Below are 16,736 nucleotides of genomic sequence, written 5' to 3' on the forward strand. Positions count from 1 at the left end.
TGAATATTGGTTTTCATCCATCTCTCTCAACATAAAAGCAGTAAATAGGTACAAATTTACAAATATTACATAGAAAAGACTGAATAAAATAAATAAGCAAATTGAAAAATATACACTGAACACTCTCCTTAAATAAGGCACTGAATGTCTCAATAATAAAATATTACTTTTATTTAAATGAGACGAGTTAACTCACTAAAAGACACTTCCGTGTCACAAACATCCCACAAAATAATGCTTCAGTAATACTTTTAGTACATTGACCCAAACATGAAAATAGGAAATGCAGTAGTTTGGATTTTCAAATATTTACAGATCTAAGTCATAAAAACACCATCTGTGTGTTCCACAACTGAGCTCTTAATTTTATTATGCAGGGATCATGGATGTATTTTCTTCTTAACAAATAATTAATTCCAGTTAATGCATGAAACACACACAACCCCCCATATTTCCCCTAAATGATAATTTATTTTTAAGTAAAAAAGTAAATAATCGGAAAAAACAGTCAAAAAGTTATAGGTTCACTATTAGGCATTCTCAAATGCAAGCACAAGTAAAGGGGAAACGATTTGTCTGCAATTTTAACTTGTAAGGACAACGACCATTAAGGCAACGTCCCAACTCCGTTCTGACCTTAAATGTCTTTTCTGTTATTTTATTAAATTCAAGGGGCCCTGATTACAATGTACGTCTCAACTCTAAGGGTGAGGGCTGAAAACACAAGTGAGACATCAATAGTCAAAAGTCAAAACAGATAAAAGACTAGAAGTCTTGTGAAGTCTCTGGTGGATGCAAGTGCAGTTCCCAGATCAGATTCACAGTACTGCAAGGCGTTCTGGCTCCTCTTTATTTAGAGGGTTATCAGGAGCAACGCATTTACTTCGTTGCAAGCAAGTTTGATACTAATTAATGATGATAAAAAGGGGGAAACTAGTTATATACAAGCACTTACCATGAGGCTGAAGTCTAGTGACGCTATAAAACTGAGGCAGCCAAGCAGGAGGAGAGACAAATTGTGAAGCCATGCATACACATTAAAGGAAATGATAGTATGACATGAACAAAACAAAGTTTTTGATCTAAGTAAACTTGGGGACATGTATTTGTTGGATTTAAAGGTGGGCGGCCTCTCAGGAGGACACCTCGTGAAGGTTCCAACTTTGTCTCCCTGTTGCTGTTGCACTGCTTTACTCTTGAGATGGCGAATGTTGCACCAATATTTCTTTGAAGCTGTCAGGAAGTCTTTCGCCGCAGACTGCTTAAACTCCTCTCGTACCCAGGCTTTTGACTCAGACCACCAGAGCTGTGTGCTGCTTGGCTAGCCGGCACCCATCAGCTGCCTCTGGAGGTCCACGGGCCAAAAAAGCCTGATAGTACCTGCAGCTGGATGGAATTCCTTACCGCTCATGTCAGCCAGGGTGTTCTGGGATTGCTGCCACAAGGGCCTTTGTGGAATACGGAATGTATTTCTCTTGTATTCTTTAATCCTTTTGAGCATTAGCAACTGGAATAGAATTTTACACAGACGCTGCCTTGTGGAATTTTACAGCAATAACACCTATGGGTTAAAATGTGTGTCATCTACTATGCCACCGCCCATTTCTTTGTCCATGTATTCCGGCCTAAAGTTTGTCTCCACCTACCTTCATTAAAAACACCTCCCAACCCTCAGGACGGTTGAATTTGGCGCCAAATGGACGTGTGCTCTGTCCGTCCGCTCCCTCTCTCTTCGAAAGGCGCGAGCTGCGGCCATTTTGGTAAGCGGCCTGCCATATTCCACTTATCGTCCGATGGGGTTTAAGCCTATTATGGGCTTGATGTCTTCTCTGCTTGAAGATTATTTTGATGTTGGGGATACCCCTAACTGCCCCAAACAGCTTGCTTCCACGACGGCCCCAACCAGGTTGCTACCACAACTTTGGTCGTGCGTCTCAGCATTACAGGCACGGAACATTGTCCCGTTAGACTCCATATCTCCCGCCTCTCTGTGGACATGGGTGAAGCTCTGGTCGAAGATGGTACTTGAAACTCCTTCTGACAAGAAACTCTGCCAGTGGTTCCCATCAGACTCCCTCAAAATGTTTGGGTGTGCCAGGCCAGACCAGCATCTTCCCCCACAAGGTGGTAATTGATTGACAGCTCTCCCCTTCACAACCTCCAAGTGTCACAGATATGCAGCCGCAAGTCCGATGACATGACTACAAAATATTCATCCAACTGCGGCCCTAGGTGTCCCGGTGCCCAGTTCACAAATGGATACCCTTGCATCTGAACATGGTGTTCATTATTGACAATCTGTGATGAGCTCAGAAGTCCAACAATAGAACACTTATCAGGTTTGGATTATTGAGACAATTTTCCAGTCACGCCCCTCCAGGTCTCATTGTTATTCCTTACATGGGCATTGAATTCCCCAAGCCTACGCCCTACCCCCCCCCCCCCCCCCAAAAAAAAAACTCCCCCCCTGATCTCTAAAATCGGGGCTCATGCTCCAATGTCAGCACCTGAATAAAGACTGTCATTATAGACTGTCAGGAAGCCAAAGATATGATCTTGTGGATTTGATGAAAAGTATGGCATGATATGGAGCTGGTGGAGAGCAAAACAATTAAAAAAGGGAGATTTTTTGGACTATTTCTTTTAAAATGAGCTTCAAAGACATAAGAGAATAAAATTTTCCAACGATTTCCAGAGGCTGTTAAAATCAACTCTTGACATTGGAGCAGCCCTAATAGTTTGGCACTTGTTCTTGCCTTGAAATAATAAAAAAAGAAAAACTAAGCACACAGTGGCTTATCTGGTTTCAATTTAGCAATCAGGATGTTAATGCCTTGTTTTTGTTCCTCCTGTAGATTTGAACGAATGTGAGGAGACCAACGGCGGATGTGAAGTTCAGTGCTGCAACACTATTGGAAGTTTTTACTGCCGCTGTCCTGCTGGGCTCAAACTGAACCAAGATGGCAAAACATGTCAAGGTGAGAGTGTGCTTTGTGACATAAAACGCTGTGTGTACTATAAGTAACACACAGGGTTTGGCAAGGTTCTCACTTTGTAAAACATTGTTTTTAGTTTAATGTTTTACCAATCAAAGCCATCAAAACATGACTGACATTTTATTTTGGTGTTTAGAACACAGTAAATGTATCTAAATTGGTAGAAATCAGACAAAATTGCTCAAACAATTTATTTTGAATTCGTTCAAAATGATGCTCTAAATTGCCTCTTGGTATGGGTGTGAGTGCATGGTTGTCTGTCTCCTTGTGCCCTGCCATAAAATATATTAAAAAATCATTAGACGTGTCTTTTTCACTGGAGAGCGATAATATCGAAGGACCAAGAAAACTGCTTTTGGCTCAGAAAATATTTAGAAACTTGCAAAGTGCATCCCTCCCAGTCAGTTTTGATCACATTTTCATTCAATTGTCACGCTAAAAAAGCTTTACAGCTTGCTTCGATGCGAGCATGCGGCTTTTCGAATGATGCTTTGTCAGCACACCACCAGCTGAACTAACAGAGCAAAATTTTTGTTAAAGATACTTGTATAAGATTTTTTTTTTTTTTTGCAATTGGTCATGTTTGCTCTTTGAACTCTTTGCCAGAGTTCGCTTTTGACTCTACTAATATGTCTGTGTATTGACCTTATAGGACACAGGGGGTTCATTTTGCTTTCAGAAGTTTAGATTGGAAACATGGAATAAGACTTCTGGTAAAATTTACAGCCTGCATTCTTTTCTGCATACCCAAGTATACTTACCCTCGTAAGGATGAAGTGTTTCAGAAAATGAATGAATGAATGAATAATACAATTGTCTAATGTTAGAATGCATGCTCCAGGTTAAAAGGACACAAACCATGTGGAACTTCTTTCCATGATTTGTTTATGTTGGTTCAACATTGAATTTTTTGGAGTGTTCAGAAGAATGTAAAAAAAAAGTTCACAGATGTCATCACAAACTGGCCTACTGCAGGTGAGAAAATATATGACCAATGTACACGGAAATGTACATGTGAAAGTTTACTGGAAAATCAAAGTGGAAATGCAAATATGTCCTTAGCTTTTGCTGGATCTTCAGCATAGCTGGCAGTGAAGTGTCATGAGTTAAAGGTGCTTTGCGAGAGTTGAAAGCGAGGTGGCCGGGTCTTTCCTGTGAGATACATGCTAGAACATTGGGGGGAGTGAATGTAAGAGGAAGATAGAAGGGGTGAAAACTCCAGCAGAAGTTTCGACGGAACGAGAGATAATCGCTAGCATTCCATGCATTCCCGTTTTTCATCAGAATTTTTTTGACTGGAGTTTTTACTTAGGTTTAAAATTGGATTCACTGTATGTTTATAAATCCTCAGGGGAAATACTGCATCATGGTCTCATGATGTTTGATGTTCCTTCTGATGCTCTTTAAAATTTTACATTTTTTTGCATCCGCTGCAAATTATCCCTCTGATTTCTTAAGGGGGCCGTTTTGTTTCTATGGTTACCATGGCCACAGCAGGGCTGCAAGTAAGTGAAGACTTAGTAGCCAAATTCTAGATTGGACAGGAATCTTCAGAAATTCCTACATGAGATCAATGCGCATTGAAAAAAATGCTTTGGCCGGTGAATATTTTCTTGAAAGAGTGTATTACAAGAAATATGCATGCATGTTTTAAATAATGATTTGTATTCATCTTGGAAATACATCAAATTATATTCAGATTTTTTTTCCCATCTTTTCTGTGTATTATAAATAAATAAGCATGTAGAGAAGCATGTTTTGTGCGCTTGCATGCAGTCTACAATTGCGGTTAACAGATTTGTTTTTTTTCCTCAAACCAAAGCAAAGCGTGCAGCAGGCACAAAAAAGTGATGAAATTACTTCTGCCAGCTGTTGCACATGGAGCAAGGCTGATGTTTAGCCACAAAACACAAAGAAACACAGCATGATGAAAACATTCTTCTAGCCATTTTTCTTCACTATTTCACTGCTGGAACAGCTGTGGACAGTAGTTGCCACCAGATTACTACTAAAAATGAATAAAATTTAATGTAAGGTTACATTGCTTTCAATTACTCGATTCTTCACATATGTTTGTCGTTACAAATTGACTGCTGGTATCAACAACTGTAGTAATATAGTATGTGTTACTAGTGTTTGGAGACTTTAACCAACCACAAACTATTTTCCTTTACATTATTGAGTTGAATTTTATCAGAATTATAATTATTAATATTTCTATATATTGAGGCCAATCTGTGATGACGTGCAATTCATCAGCCTCTGACCTTTAATTCAAGGCATGTTTAAAACACAATGTGGTCATGTTTGGCTTTTATTTTTTCTCCCCAAAATTCAGGAAAAGTATTTAAATATACACTAATCGCTACCATATTGGGGGAATTTGTTGTGCTTAATTTGCATCACAGTTAATTGCTTACTTGATGCACTGGTCATCCATCTTCATCATTTCCTCGACTTTAACTGCCAAACTCTGCTGTAGGCCATTCGTCCAACTCAGTGGCTCAATTTAGTTTGCACATTGCGGTGATTTCAATTATTCTTTCTCCTACCAAAACTCACCCTCATCCTTCTCTACTGTAGATATCGATGAATGTCGGGTCCACAATGGCGGTTGCCAACACATATGTGTTAACACCAGAGGCGCCTACTACTGCAAATGCCAGATAGGATCTCGCTTGCATGTCGATGGCCGGACCTGTCTTCGTAAGTACATAACAAATGTACACATTTGATTTATCTTAATGCCTTCAATTTTGTATACATCAAAGCTTACTGAATTGTTTATTGCCTTTTCTTTCTTAAATCCTTACATACTCAATTTAGATAATGACATTAATTTATTACTTTTCTGGCATGAAAGTTGCCTTGTCCCTTGAGCATTATGGTACACGTGGGGTGTGTCACCCACGTGCACATATAAGCAAATCACAAATACAAACAAATTAAAAGTAAAAATCAAGTCACAGCGGCCCGGCAGATTGAGTGGGTAGTGCATGGGCCTCAATGACCAGGTCAATCCACCTGTGTGGAGTTGGCTTGTTCTCTGTGGGCCTGTGTGGGTTTTCTCCTGGTACTCTGGTTTCCCCCCACATTCCAAAAACATGTGTTGTAGGCTGATTGGACACTAAATTGCCTCAGGTAGGAATTTGGTCAATGAGAGCAGGTTACTAAGGAATTGTGGGGTTAGGGAAATCATCACAAGCCAATATTAGGAAATATTGGTCAACAACCATCCATGTCTATATTCACACCTATGCACAATTTTGAGTCTTTAGTTAAAGGTTTTAGGAAATATGCCAATTCTACAATGACCTGACATCGGAGCCTGTGAAAGCAGGTATACTCACCAATATTTGATCAAGTTAACAGAACATAAAATTGATGTATTATATTGAGTAAAATCTTTAAATTGGAATAGATTCTGAAGTCTAAAGCTAATCATTTTTTTGGCTACTGCATTGAAATGAATTCCAGCAGACATTGGCCGTGAAAACACTGCAAGAAAGTGTCTAAACCAGTTTTGTATCCAGCAATGGAAAGAGTTCCTGCTCACCGATGACATCTGGATGAAATCCATCTGCTCCTGCACATTGTTAGCTTCAAAATTGGCTAGGAGAAAACACAAACAATGTTGAACTAATAACTTTTTAGAACAAACTCTTTGGTTTCTAATACATATATAATAGAAACCTGTCTCTACCCTCAAACAACAGCGATCCTACACATTTAAAACTCTTCATCCATGCCCGCACTTCCGCAACTTCCGTACTGTAACGAACTGGGCAGAGGAAGGTGGATGCTGGGTGAGCTGAGGTCTCACAGCGCCAGGCATCGGTATTAGCGGCGGAAAAAAGCACTACTCGGAAAAAGGCGCGCAATACAAAATCTAACTTACGAACATTTTTCGACATAAACGCAATTTGCAGACATGTTCGTATGTACCGTTGTTCGTAACTTGAATGTTCGTAACTTGAATGTTCGTAACTTGAATGTTCGTAACTCGAATGTTCGTAACTTGAATGTTCGTAACTTGAATGTTCGTAACTTGAATGTTCGTAACTTGAATGTTCGTGAGTAGGGCACCGTCTGTACTCACAAGCGGTGCTGTTGCGTAGTTCATGCAACTAACTTCAAGTGGAAAGGACTAATCGCAAGCACTCCAGTATCCACTAAAGAAAGTATGAATTTTGGAATCGTCACAGAATGTAATGCTTAAAACCACCACAAGAGAGAGCAGGCTAACATATATCTGCTTAGGCATACTCATTGATAATATAGTTATAGTTTACACACTTAGAAAAGGTAAATAAATTCAATCACTTGTCTATTAGGATTCGACAGCCGTTTCTGTCAACTCTTGGACAAAAGTAGCGTGCGAATGTTAACATAAAACATCCGCCCAGCCATATATCATGCTTTAACCATTCCTGCTCCCTGCAACACTCTTTTTTTCCTGTTGTAGCGAGAGAATCATACACACACACACACACACACACACACACAATCACACTATAAAGATTATAGATGAAGACAGGTAAATGTCGTCCGCTTGCGAGTTTCAGGCTGAATTTTGACAAATTTATGAACTTTTTTAAATAAAAAACTGCAATGAATTGAAGCCGCGAAATGGTGAAGGATCACAGTACATACTCTATAATTGTTTGCTGTAATCAACAATTACAATGTAATTCTGTTTATAGCAATATATTTTTCAGAATTCTTTTAACTGCACAATTCTGGCAACTACAGCTGCTAGTATTTACTATTAATGTAATATTTTACAGTCAATGTCTTTGTTTACCACTTTCCAACTCACCATTTTTTCAAATGTTTTTTTTTTTTTTTTTTGCCTTTTAGCTGTCCACTCATGTGCCCTTAGTAATGGTGGCTGTGAACACTACTGTATCCAGCAGTCTGCTGCTCACTTCCAGTGTCGCTGCAAGAAAAATTACGAGCTGACAGAAGATGGCAAGCATTGTAAATGTAAGTCGACCTGGATTTAAGAGAGTCAATCACGGCTGTGCTGTTTTCCATCGACATTTATTTAGTTTGTGTGCATGGGGCAAAAAGACAATGTAATTGTAACAGAATGTGCTGCAACCAGATGGGCCGAAATGGCAACATTTTTTAATATTCTTTTGGCCAGTTAAAATAAATCTTTTAATTTGAGATTGACTGCAAATTGGCTGCTTCCTAAATTAACTTAAACAGGAATGATACTTAAATGATGTGGTATGGTGTGATTTGCCCATAATGAAAGCATATTGGACTTTTGCAATCATTGTTAACTATCTGAACTTACAGTGCAGAATCCCTGTGCCAAAAATAATGGAGGCTGCATGCATCAATGTCAGGCAGATGGCGGCAATGCACACTGCGATTGCAGGCCAGGCTTCATTCTAGCCAAGGACGGGCAGACATGTGAAGGTAAAATCCACTGATCGCAACCCTCTAATTTAACTCCTTTTCCAATATGCCCAAACACTATACTACATTTGCTTTGTAGACGTAAAGAAGGCATTTAACTATTGTTCCCCGGGGACATGACACTGTCGAGACAATTGCCGAATTCAATGGCTCCAACCAAATTGTCGTTAATCTGCAGTAGGGTTAATATGTTGACGTCCTCTCGTCATGCCAGCCACATAGCTGTATCTGCGACGTAAATCCCTCATAATGCTGGTTCATTCTTTTATTCCTCATGGGCGGGGTGTCTTATAACACACAAGAAAACAATAATTTTTATATATTCGCAGCATATAAAGCTCTCGCGTGTACTGAAGGCGCGATGTTGTGAAGGCGCGATGTTGTGAAGGATCACAGTATTATTTTAGTGAAATTAAATTTAATCTAATCTAAGAAAGATTTTAATGTATTTGCATGTGATTTACTGGGAAAAACTCATTTGTTTGTGTTAGATATTGATGAGTGTCAGACAGAAGAAGCCAAGTGCACTCATGGTTGCCAAAACATGCAAGGTTCCTTCACCTGCAAATGTAATGCCGCATATGAGCTGGGATCAGACGGCAAACAGTGTTACAGTGAGTTTTGACTCCGAACAAACCACAATACAATGTCACGTCCCGATAAATTGTCAATAAGCTGACTGTGTTGAAAGGAATCGAGATGGAGATCGTGAACAGCTGCGAGCACAGCAATGGCGGCTGCTCGCATCATTGCCAGCAATCCAACAGTGGGCCCATTTGTACCTGTAACAAAGGTTACCACCTCCAAGAAGATTTTAAAACATGCATTGGTAAGAAAATCCAAAACCCAAACAATTGCTGTAGTTTTGGAATATAGGCTGTACTTTATCGTAGACCGCAATGCTAAATAAAAAAAATGCGTTGGCCTCTCAGCCTTGCGGTCCTGGGTTCAAATGCAGCCCGGTCCACCTTTGTGGAGTTTGCATGTTCTCCCCGCGTGGGTTTTCTCTGGGTACTCCAGTTTTCTCACACATTTCAAAGATGTGCATGGTGGGCTGATTGGACTCTCTAAATTGCCCATAGGTATGGGTGTCAGTGAGAATGGTTGTCTGTCTGCTTGGGTCCTGCGATCGGCTGGCCATTAGTATAGGGCAGTGATTTTCAAACTTTTTTGGCCTCCGCCCCCTTCACCGCCGGGCCAAAATGCCAACGCCCCCCTCTTTACCCCTTTCCAACGAACGAAGCTTAAATAAATAGAAGACAGGCGCCTCAGATATTATTCGCTAATTTCGTTTCTTTTAATAGACCAATGCGCAGTTCACCTCGAATCATAAAAATTGATAGCTGATGCATTAAGCCGGTCGCTGTGCGCATACGTCTGTGGTTAAGCGTTGCCGGCGCGCTATTGTGTGCTCCTCTGCGGCTGACTGGATGGTGGTGGTTTCCCCAGTCGCCTGCATCGACGATAAACTCGCGACAATTAGTGATATATGGTATATGCGCGCTGCTCGTGAGCGCTCGAGCAGACAACGTTTCTTGTTTCAATAAAGCTTGTTTTTTGTCGACTTTTTATTACAGACAATCAATTTTTCCGGTCTTTCTACAAACACCAACGTCACATTTTACTGTAATTGCTCCATCGCCCCCTTCACTATTTCAACGCCCCCCATTCGCCTGTTTATTCGTCAGCGCCCCCCTGAAAGTTCACACCGCCCCCCGGGGGGCGGTACCGCCCACTTTGAAAACCACTGGTATAGGGTGTCCCCTGCCTCTGGCCCGCAGTCGCATGGGATAGGGTCCAGCACTCACCGTAACGCAACCCATGTGAGGATAAGTGGTTCAGCAAATGAATGAATGAGTTCAATGTGCAGTTCTGCCCTACATTGCTTGCACTAGAACCAGTAGCAATTTTGATGCTGAGTGATTCAAAAGCACTCTGCTTCAACTGTTCTTCTGTAATGATTAGGTCATTTAGCTGTACAGTAATACCTTGAAATACAAGCTTAATGAATTCCGGTGCTGAGCTCGTATGTCAATTTACTTGTATCTCAAATACATTTATCCCATAGTAATGAACTAAATACAAATTAATTCATTCCCACCTTCTGAGAAAACACCGAAAACATACATTTATTGGTGCTAATTCACCATCTACTCACAAAGTAACAAATACCCATCTAATGGTTATGATCTTCAATACCAAAATGTCACATGACTAAGTACCAACAGAAGACGCGGACGATAGAGGGAAAGAAAGGACAGGAGAGAGACTTGACGGACGTCCTCGTAACATAACTTAAACTTTAAATTTGTTTTAAATGAACTTAGATTACCATTCACACACACTTAAAAATAGGTTTTAATCTTGTTACTCTAAATTTAAACCTTCTTGTGCAATAACCGAGGGAAAGATGTTAATGTATTCCACCGCAGCTTTTGAGGCAGAACTTCCTGCTTCCTATTTTTTAAATTTATCAAACCAGGCACAACTTGCTTGGAAGGGTTTCGCTGGTGTCTTGTTCAGATGCTTGCTTTGTTTTCAAATCGATGAAAATTGCACTGTCTTTTTTGCAGATTATCGACCCGGTCATGCTATCTACAGTAAAAATGCAACCTATACGGCCCGGTGCTCGTAGATATCTTTTTACACGTACGAGTATGCTCGTATCTCAAGGTCAATATATACTTGGAATTATCCCCGTATCTCAAATTCCTCGTAAATTGGGGCACTCATACGTCAAGGTATTACTGTAATGATGTCGGGAGGGGGAAGCAGCAGCTTCAGCAGGGAACCCCAGACTTAACTCTCCCTACCTTTTTCTGTTCAACTCTGTTTTCTGCGTTTCCTTTAAAGACACTCCAATTTTCCATTCTGTGTCTAATTTTTAATTTAAAAAAACTCAGTGGAATAATTGGCAAAATAAACGAATTATTTTAAGACCCCCCAAATAATATTTTCATTACTTACATAAGCACTGCAAAAAATGTATAATTTTGTTACATTGACCACCCTGGGTTGGCTGTCATTCAAAATCAACAGGGTTTTTACTTGGACAAAGAAAAATAATCCTTCTTAGCTTGAAGACTTGGAAATTGGTATTGGCGTTCTGACTAGAAACCTAAAGCTGCGTTTGATATCAAATATGATAGAGTCAAGTTTCATATGAATATCGCTTCCGCTCATTTACTTGACTAACTAACAAGTGACTTCTAAAACAATTAATATCATTTTCACATGTCTTTTTAAATGGTGCCTTAAGAAATCAGATTGTAAAATTTCATTTTATTGCTTGTTTGTATTTGGCAGACGTAGATGAGTGTGGCCAGCGGAGCTCTTGCTGCCAGCAGAACTGCGCCAACTATCCTGGGGGTTATGAGTGCTATTGCTCAGCAGGCTACCGTCTCAGCTCGGACGGATGCAACTGTGATGGTATTTTGGAATTTCCACACATTAGAACAAATGGAATATTGAATGTATCTGATAAATTTAGACATTCATTCATTACAGCAATGCCGAGTCACAATATTTACCAAACAAGAATTCATTTTGAATGTTCCGATTAACCTGAGCTCTTGCAAAGGTGGAATAGTTAGGTGTTTTCGTGCAATTTCCCATTTTCCTTTCTCCTTCTGCGTGTAGGTTTGGTATAATCATTTCAAAAAAAACAATTTGAAATTGGAACTCGTCAAACTATAGTACACTTCTACCTAATGTTGGAACTACTCCAATGAGCTTTGCATTTCTATTTCTTTATTTTAAGACTTGTTTAAGACTTGATCCTGAATTTAACATTCCATTTGTTGATGAATTATAATGAATAATGATTCAGTTTTTTTTTCAACTAGACGGCCTCAGGGGTAACAAATATGCTGAGACTCTTACAGATTCTGAGAAACGTTTTATGATAATAAAATCCTCTTTTTTCCCCCAGTTGTCCACTGTTAAACGTTGTTTGTAAACCATTAAGCTTTTTGCGGATTCAGTTTTTCCACTAAATAGCTAACCCTCCCTCATAATTTTGCTTTGTGCAGCAAATAATAGATGTGTTCTCACATGGACACTGTCTTGAAATGTGTTTCTCATATTGTTCAGACATCAATGAGTGTTTGTCAGCAAACGGTGGATGTGATCACGCCTGTCAAAACACTGGCGGCTCTTATACCTGCTTCTGCCGGCGAGGCTTCCGTCTGGACGAGGATCACACCTCCTGTATCCGTGAGTACTTTCTGTTAAAATGTGGGTAAGTGTGGATACCAAACCTAACCTTAAATATTCCCTTCACCAAGTTCTGGACAATACAGTAGAGGTCTTGTACAGTGGGGGTGCTGCTGAGCTGCCTCTGATTCGTCCCCAACTCACATTGCTACATGACTACAGCCAACCTCTAGAGCGCTACGATGACTATGAGGATGACGAGGGCGAGCCGAGGGCTGAGAATACCCTAGCCGAGAAGTATGGTGTGTATTTCTTGAGTTATATCTTTTGCTAATCCATCGCCCTGACTGTTTACGAAGAGTCACCTTCACTTATACCAGTGTCGGGCCGTGCATTTCACACTTAGGCCTTCATTAGTGCTGTGTGTGAATCAATCCAACCCTCAATAAGTATTTTATGGCTATAAAACCTTTAAAGTAGCTAAAGCTGCGACACAATAATATCCTAATATCAATAATAACCTAAAAGTTTGAACTATTATTTAAGAAAATAGACATTTTACTCACCAAAAATTATTTTTATTTATACACAAAATGCATCCTCTTTTCTTTTCTTAAGAGGATTTCAATTACTCTGTGGTACAGATTACATGTACGTTTCAGGTCCATCAAGAAGTTATTTTCTATCGCCATCAAAGCTAATGCTGACAGTCGAGTCTGTCCTGTTGTATTTCTGGCATAAGTTTTGATTCTGTTTCAGGCTGAAAATGTCAGTTCGACAGAAGCAGTGGACACAGGGATGGTCACTGTCAAATCCACTAATGTGTACAGCCGCCCCATGCTCTCACTCAGATTTTTTAAGTCGAAGAGATCAGTGGGAGATTTTAATGTAAAATCATCCGTGACATTACAATCAGTTCTGTTCTTAGCCGCTCTGCGTTAAGATGGAGAAAGCTGCATGTGGGAAAGTTTTCTGGTATTCCCAAAACTTCTGCGGGTCGAGGAGGGAAAGAACCATCAGTTTTTCGTGTTCTTGAAATCTGGTCTGCGTCTGGGAAGTAATATTGTCCAAAATCCTGTTGTGGAGTTAGTGATAGTGCGCGTGAGAATCTCACGCTTGACCTCTTCGTGCGCTTGGAGCACCTGCACTGCGTTCAGTGGACTCGTAGATTTCCTCATATCGGTTCCTCTTGCGCTCAACTGTGTCACAAAACTCCTTTACTCTTGCAAGACAAAACTGTACATCCAGTTTTTTGTTCTGTAATATTGAAAAAAAAGCACGTCTGAATGCTCAAAAATGCCATTAAATGTGTGAAAAAACTAAATTCAAAATCACCCAAATGTGCTTTGGTGGTCGCCGGTCTTTTGGTCGGCGCTCTTTTGGTCCTTTTTGGTCGCCGGTCAAATGGTGACAGAGTTTACTGTTGAAGCCAGCTCTCAACATTATATTCATGAGAGTTTCATTTCTAAGAGAAGAGTTTAATATCTAACTACTGTTTAATATCTAAGTACATTTGACTGGCGACCAAAGGACCGATGACCAAAAGGGACCAAAAGACCAGCGACCAGCAACCAAACGTCCCGTCACGCTTCCGGTGCTCCATCACTTCAGCAATAAAACAGGGATCAGGTTGTTTTATATTTTGCCTGACGGGCCACTAAACACTTTATTAGTGAACAAGTGGTAATGTAAATCCGTGTTTCTTTCAGCAATGATAGAAAGAAGTTCCACATCATTTCCTTTGTTTTGGGATGCAGCGCTTTCATTGTGTCGCCGAAATGAAAGTTTAGTCTATCAAACTTTTTAAGATTTCCCTATTTTTGTTTACCTAACCAATCATAGTTGGTGAAAGCGATGACGTTTCCCTACAACTGCGAAAAGGCAATGACGTATCCCTACGCTTGCGAGAAGGCCTTGGTGTCACCAAATCGAATTCTGAATGGTTGAAGCAACAGTCTTCTCGATGCTTGTTTAATGCAGCAGAGACCGCAGAACTGATTGTGAAGGCCTTGAGGCAGATTTCTGACCCTGGCAACAAATAATTGCTAAAATGTAATTGGTTAAATTCTTCAATATGAAAACACTCATCTGGAAACAGTGCAACCAGGGGGAAAGCAATGAAAGGAAGCTAACAGACTACTTGGAATTATTAATAAATATTGATAGACAAAATATAATATATGATTCAGATATTTCTTAGGCCAGCAGAGAAGGCTTTGAAAGTCCTGACAGCACACCACTGACTTATACCAATACTTTTTTTCCAACCTTCAATCAAGATGTTGAGCATGTTATTTGCTGAAGACCCAATAGGATCCACCTTTGTAAAATTTGTAAACCCTACTCAACAAAAACCTGTCAACTTTTACGTTTTCAACGTATTTCATTTACCATTTCAAATCATGTACGTCGTATACCGAGTTTTGTACGGGGACATTTAAAAAAAATTGCCAATATTTATGAAAACCGATCTCAACAAGACCGTTTTGGCTAAAATCAAGATAGTTTCGTAGGCTGGTAGCCAACGACGCTACTGTCATCAATCGTTACTATTGTCACGGTATACCAGAAAAATTATCCTCAATCGTATGTATTTTTTTAGCGGTGCGTACGTCAATATCGATAAAGGATGACATGCGCATGCGTAGATATACATAATACATGAAAAAAAAGACTTGAAACAACCTTTTTAATCCATTCATTATCTTTAAATGATGATGCATCGACAAAAAACTGACAGCAGCAGAATGAAAGGGTTGAACAAAGTATCATTGGAAGTTCCAATGTCAGAAATGTACTAAAATATGTTCATGGGTTTCTTGTAGTGTGTTTGGACGACACTTTCGGGAATGACTGCAGTCTGACGTGTGATGACTGTTTGAACGGAAGCAAGTGTAATGTCTGGAAGAACGGCTGTGATTGCCCTGATGGGTGGACGGGTATAATCTGCAACCAATGTGAGAACACATACACATTACGACTTGTGATTGCAATAAAATTAACTTTTTCTGAAATGTTGCAGTACAAACCTCTATGTATATATTGTGTTTAATGTCACAGCATGTCCAGAAGGGTATTTTGGGCAAAACTGCAACTTCACCTGCAAGTGTCAGAACGGCGCTAGGTGTGATCCTGTCACTGGGCGCTGTCGCTGTCCACCAGGCATCAATGGGGATATGTGCCAGGATGGTGAGTAGTAAATTCTTTAATCTGTCCACTCCCATAACACGTTTTTCCCCCACACACATTGTTTTTGTGTGCAGGCTGTCCAAAAGGCTTCTATGGTAAACATTGTCACAAAAAGTGCAAGTGCACCAATAACGGACATTGTCACCGCACATATGGAGCCTGCTTGTGTGACCCCGGACTCTATGGACGGTTCTGCCACCTCTGTAAGACAATGTTTTAATAGAAATCTTGTTGCCAAAACATGTAGTCAACGATGAGTTATGCTTGTTAGCAGACAATTCGATGAGTCCAATTGCACGTCACTTGGTCCACGTCTCAAATTATTGCCAAGTTTTTCTGTTGTCAATTCAAATGGAGTCACAAGGAGCCAAGGTGAATCCCAAGGTCAATTCACAGGAATTTTACGGAATGAACTTATCTTATTTTAATGTATACACAAAAAGAACACCCAACACTCCAACAATCAGCAGGTTGTAGCCGTTACAGGATATGTCAATCAGCTGCAGGTGTGCTAATCGCGCCTCTTTTCGTTGGGTTAATTCGTTTCTGAAATGACACGTCATTGTAGGCAACAGAATATGACACACGTTATATGATTTTTGATGTTGAGGGGAAAGGCTTTTGCTTCTTTTATGAAGTTTTGAAATTGCAGCTACAACTACAAAGTGAACTGTATGGATTGTACGTTGATAAAGGAGTATGCCACCTATCAGATGAGATCTTTTTTATTTCACATGTGGTCACAGTATGATTTTCTCCCTCCAGCTTGTCCAAAGTGGACATATGGTGCCGGCTGCTCCAAGGAGTGTCAGTGCATCCACCACAACACTTTGGCGTGTCATCAGCGTTATGGCACATGTGTGTGCAAACCCGGTTACAGAGGCAAATTCTGTAAGGAAGGTGAGGACCTTGTCGAAGGAAAATGTATCATAATGTATTTTCTTACATACACCAGTGTTTCCCTCG

The 16,736-nt window shown here is 40.1% G+C and overlaps 1 protein-coding gene across 2 annotated transcripts in view; it reads left to right on the forward strand.

Moving 5' to 3' along the window:
- The window catches only part of megf6b (multiple EGF-like-domains 6b), a 45,615-nt gene that overhangs the window by 24,996 nt on the left and 3,883 nt on the right, over positions 1 to 16,736 (forward strand). For both annotated transcript variants that reach the window (XM_077727196.1, XM_077727195.1), the window contains exons 5-17: positions 2,856 to 2,978; positions 5,580 to 5,702; positions 7,857 to 7,982; positions 8,304 to 8,426; positions 8,918 to 9,040; positions 9,118 to 9,255; positions 11,733 to 11,855; positions 12,519 to 12,641; positions 12,713 to 12,883; positions 15,407 to 15,538; positions 15,642 to 15,770; positions 15,845 to 15,973; positions 16,536 to 16,670. In XM_077727196.1, the coding sequence (XP_077583322.1) occupies positions 2,856 to 2,978; positions 5,580 to 5,702; positions 7,857 to 7,982; positions 8,304 to 8,426; positions 8,918 to 9,040; positions 9,118 to 9,255; positions 11,733 to 11,855; positions 12,519 to 12,641; positions 12,713 to 12,883; positions 15,407 to 15,538; positions 15,642 to 15,770; positions 15,845 to 15,973; positions 16,536 to 16,670 (1,698 nt within the window). The remainder of the gene's footprint in view (positions 1 to 2,855; positions 2,979 to 5,579; positions 5,703 to 7,856; positions 7,983 to 8,303; positions 8,427 to 8,917; positions 9,041 to 9,117; positions 9,256 to 11,732; positions 11,856 to 12,518; positions 12,642 to 12,712; positions 12,884 to 15,406; positions 15,539 to 15,641; positions 15,771 to 15,844; positions 15,974 to 16,535; positions 16,671 to 16,736) is intronic.

The sequence above is a fragment of the Stigmatopora nigra genome, chromosome 10 (assembly GCF_051989575.1).
Source record: "Stigmatopora nigra isolate UIUO_SnigA chromosome 10, RoL_Snig_1.1, whole genome shotgun sequence".
Classification (NCBI taxonomy): domain Eukaryota; kingdom Metazoa; phylum Chordata; class Actinopteri; order Syngnathiformes; family Syngnathidae; genus Stigmatopora; species Stigmatopora nigra.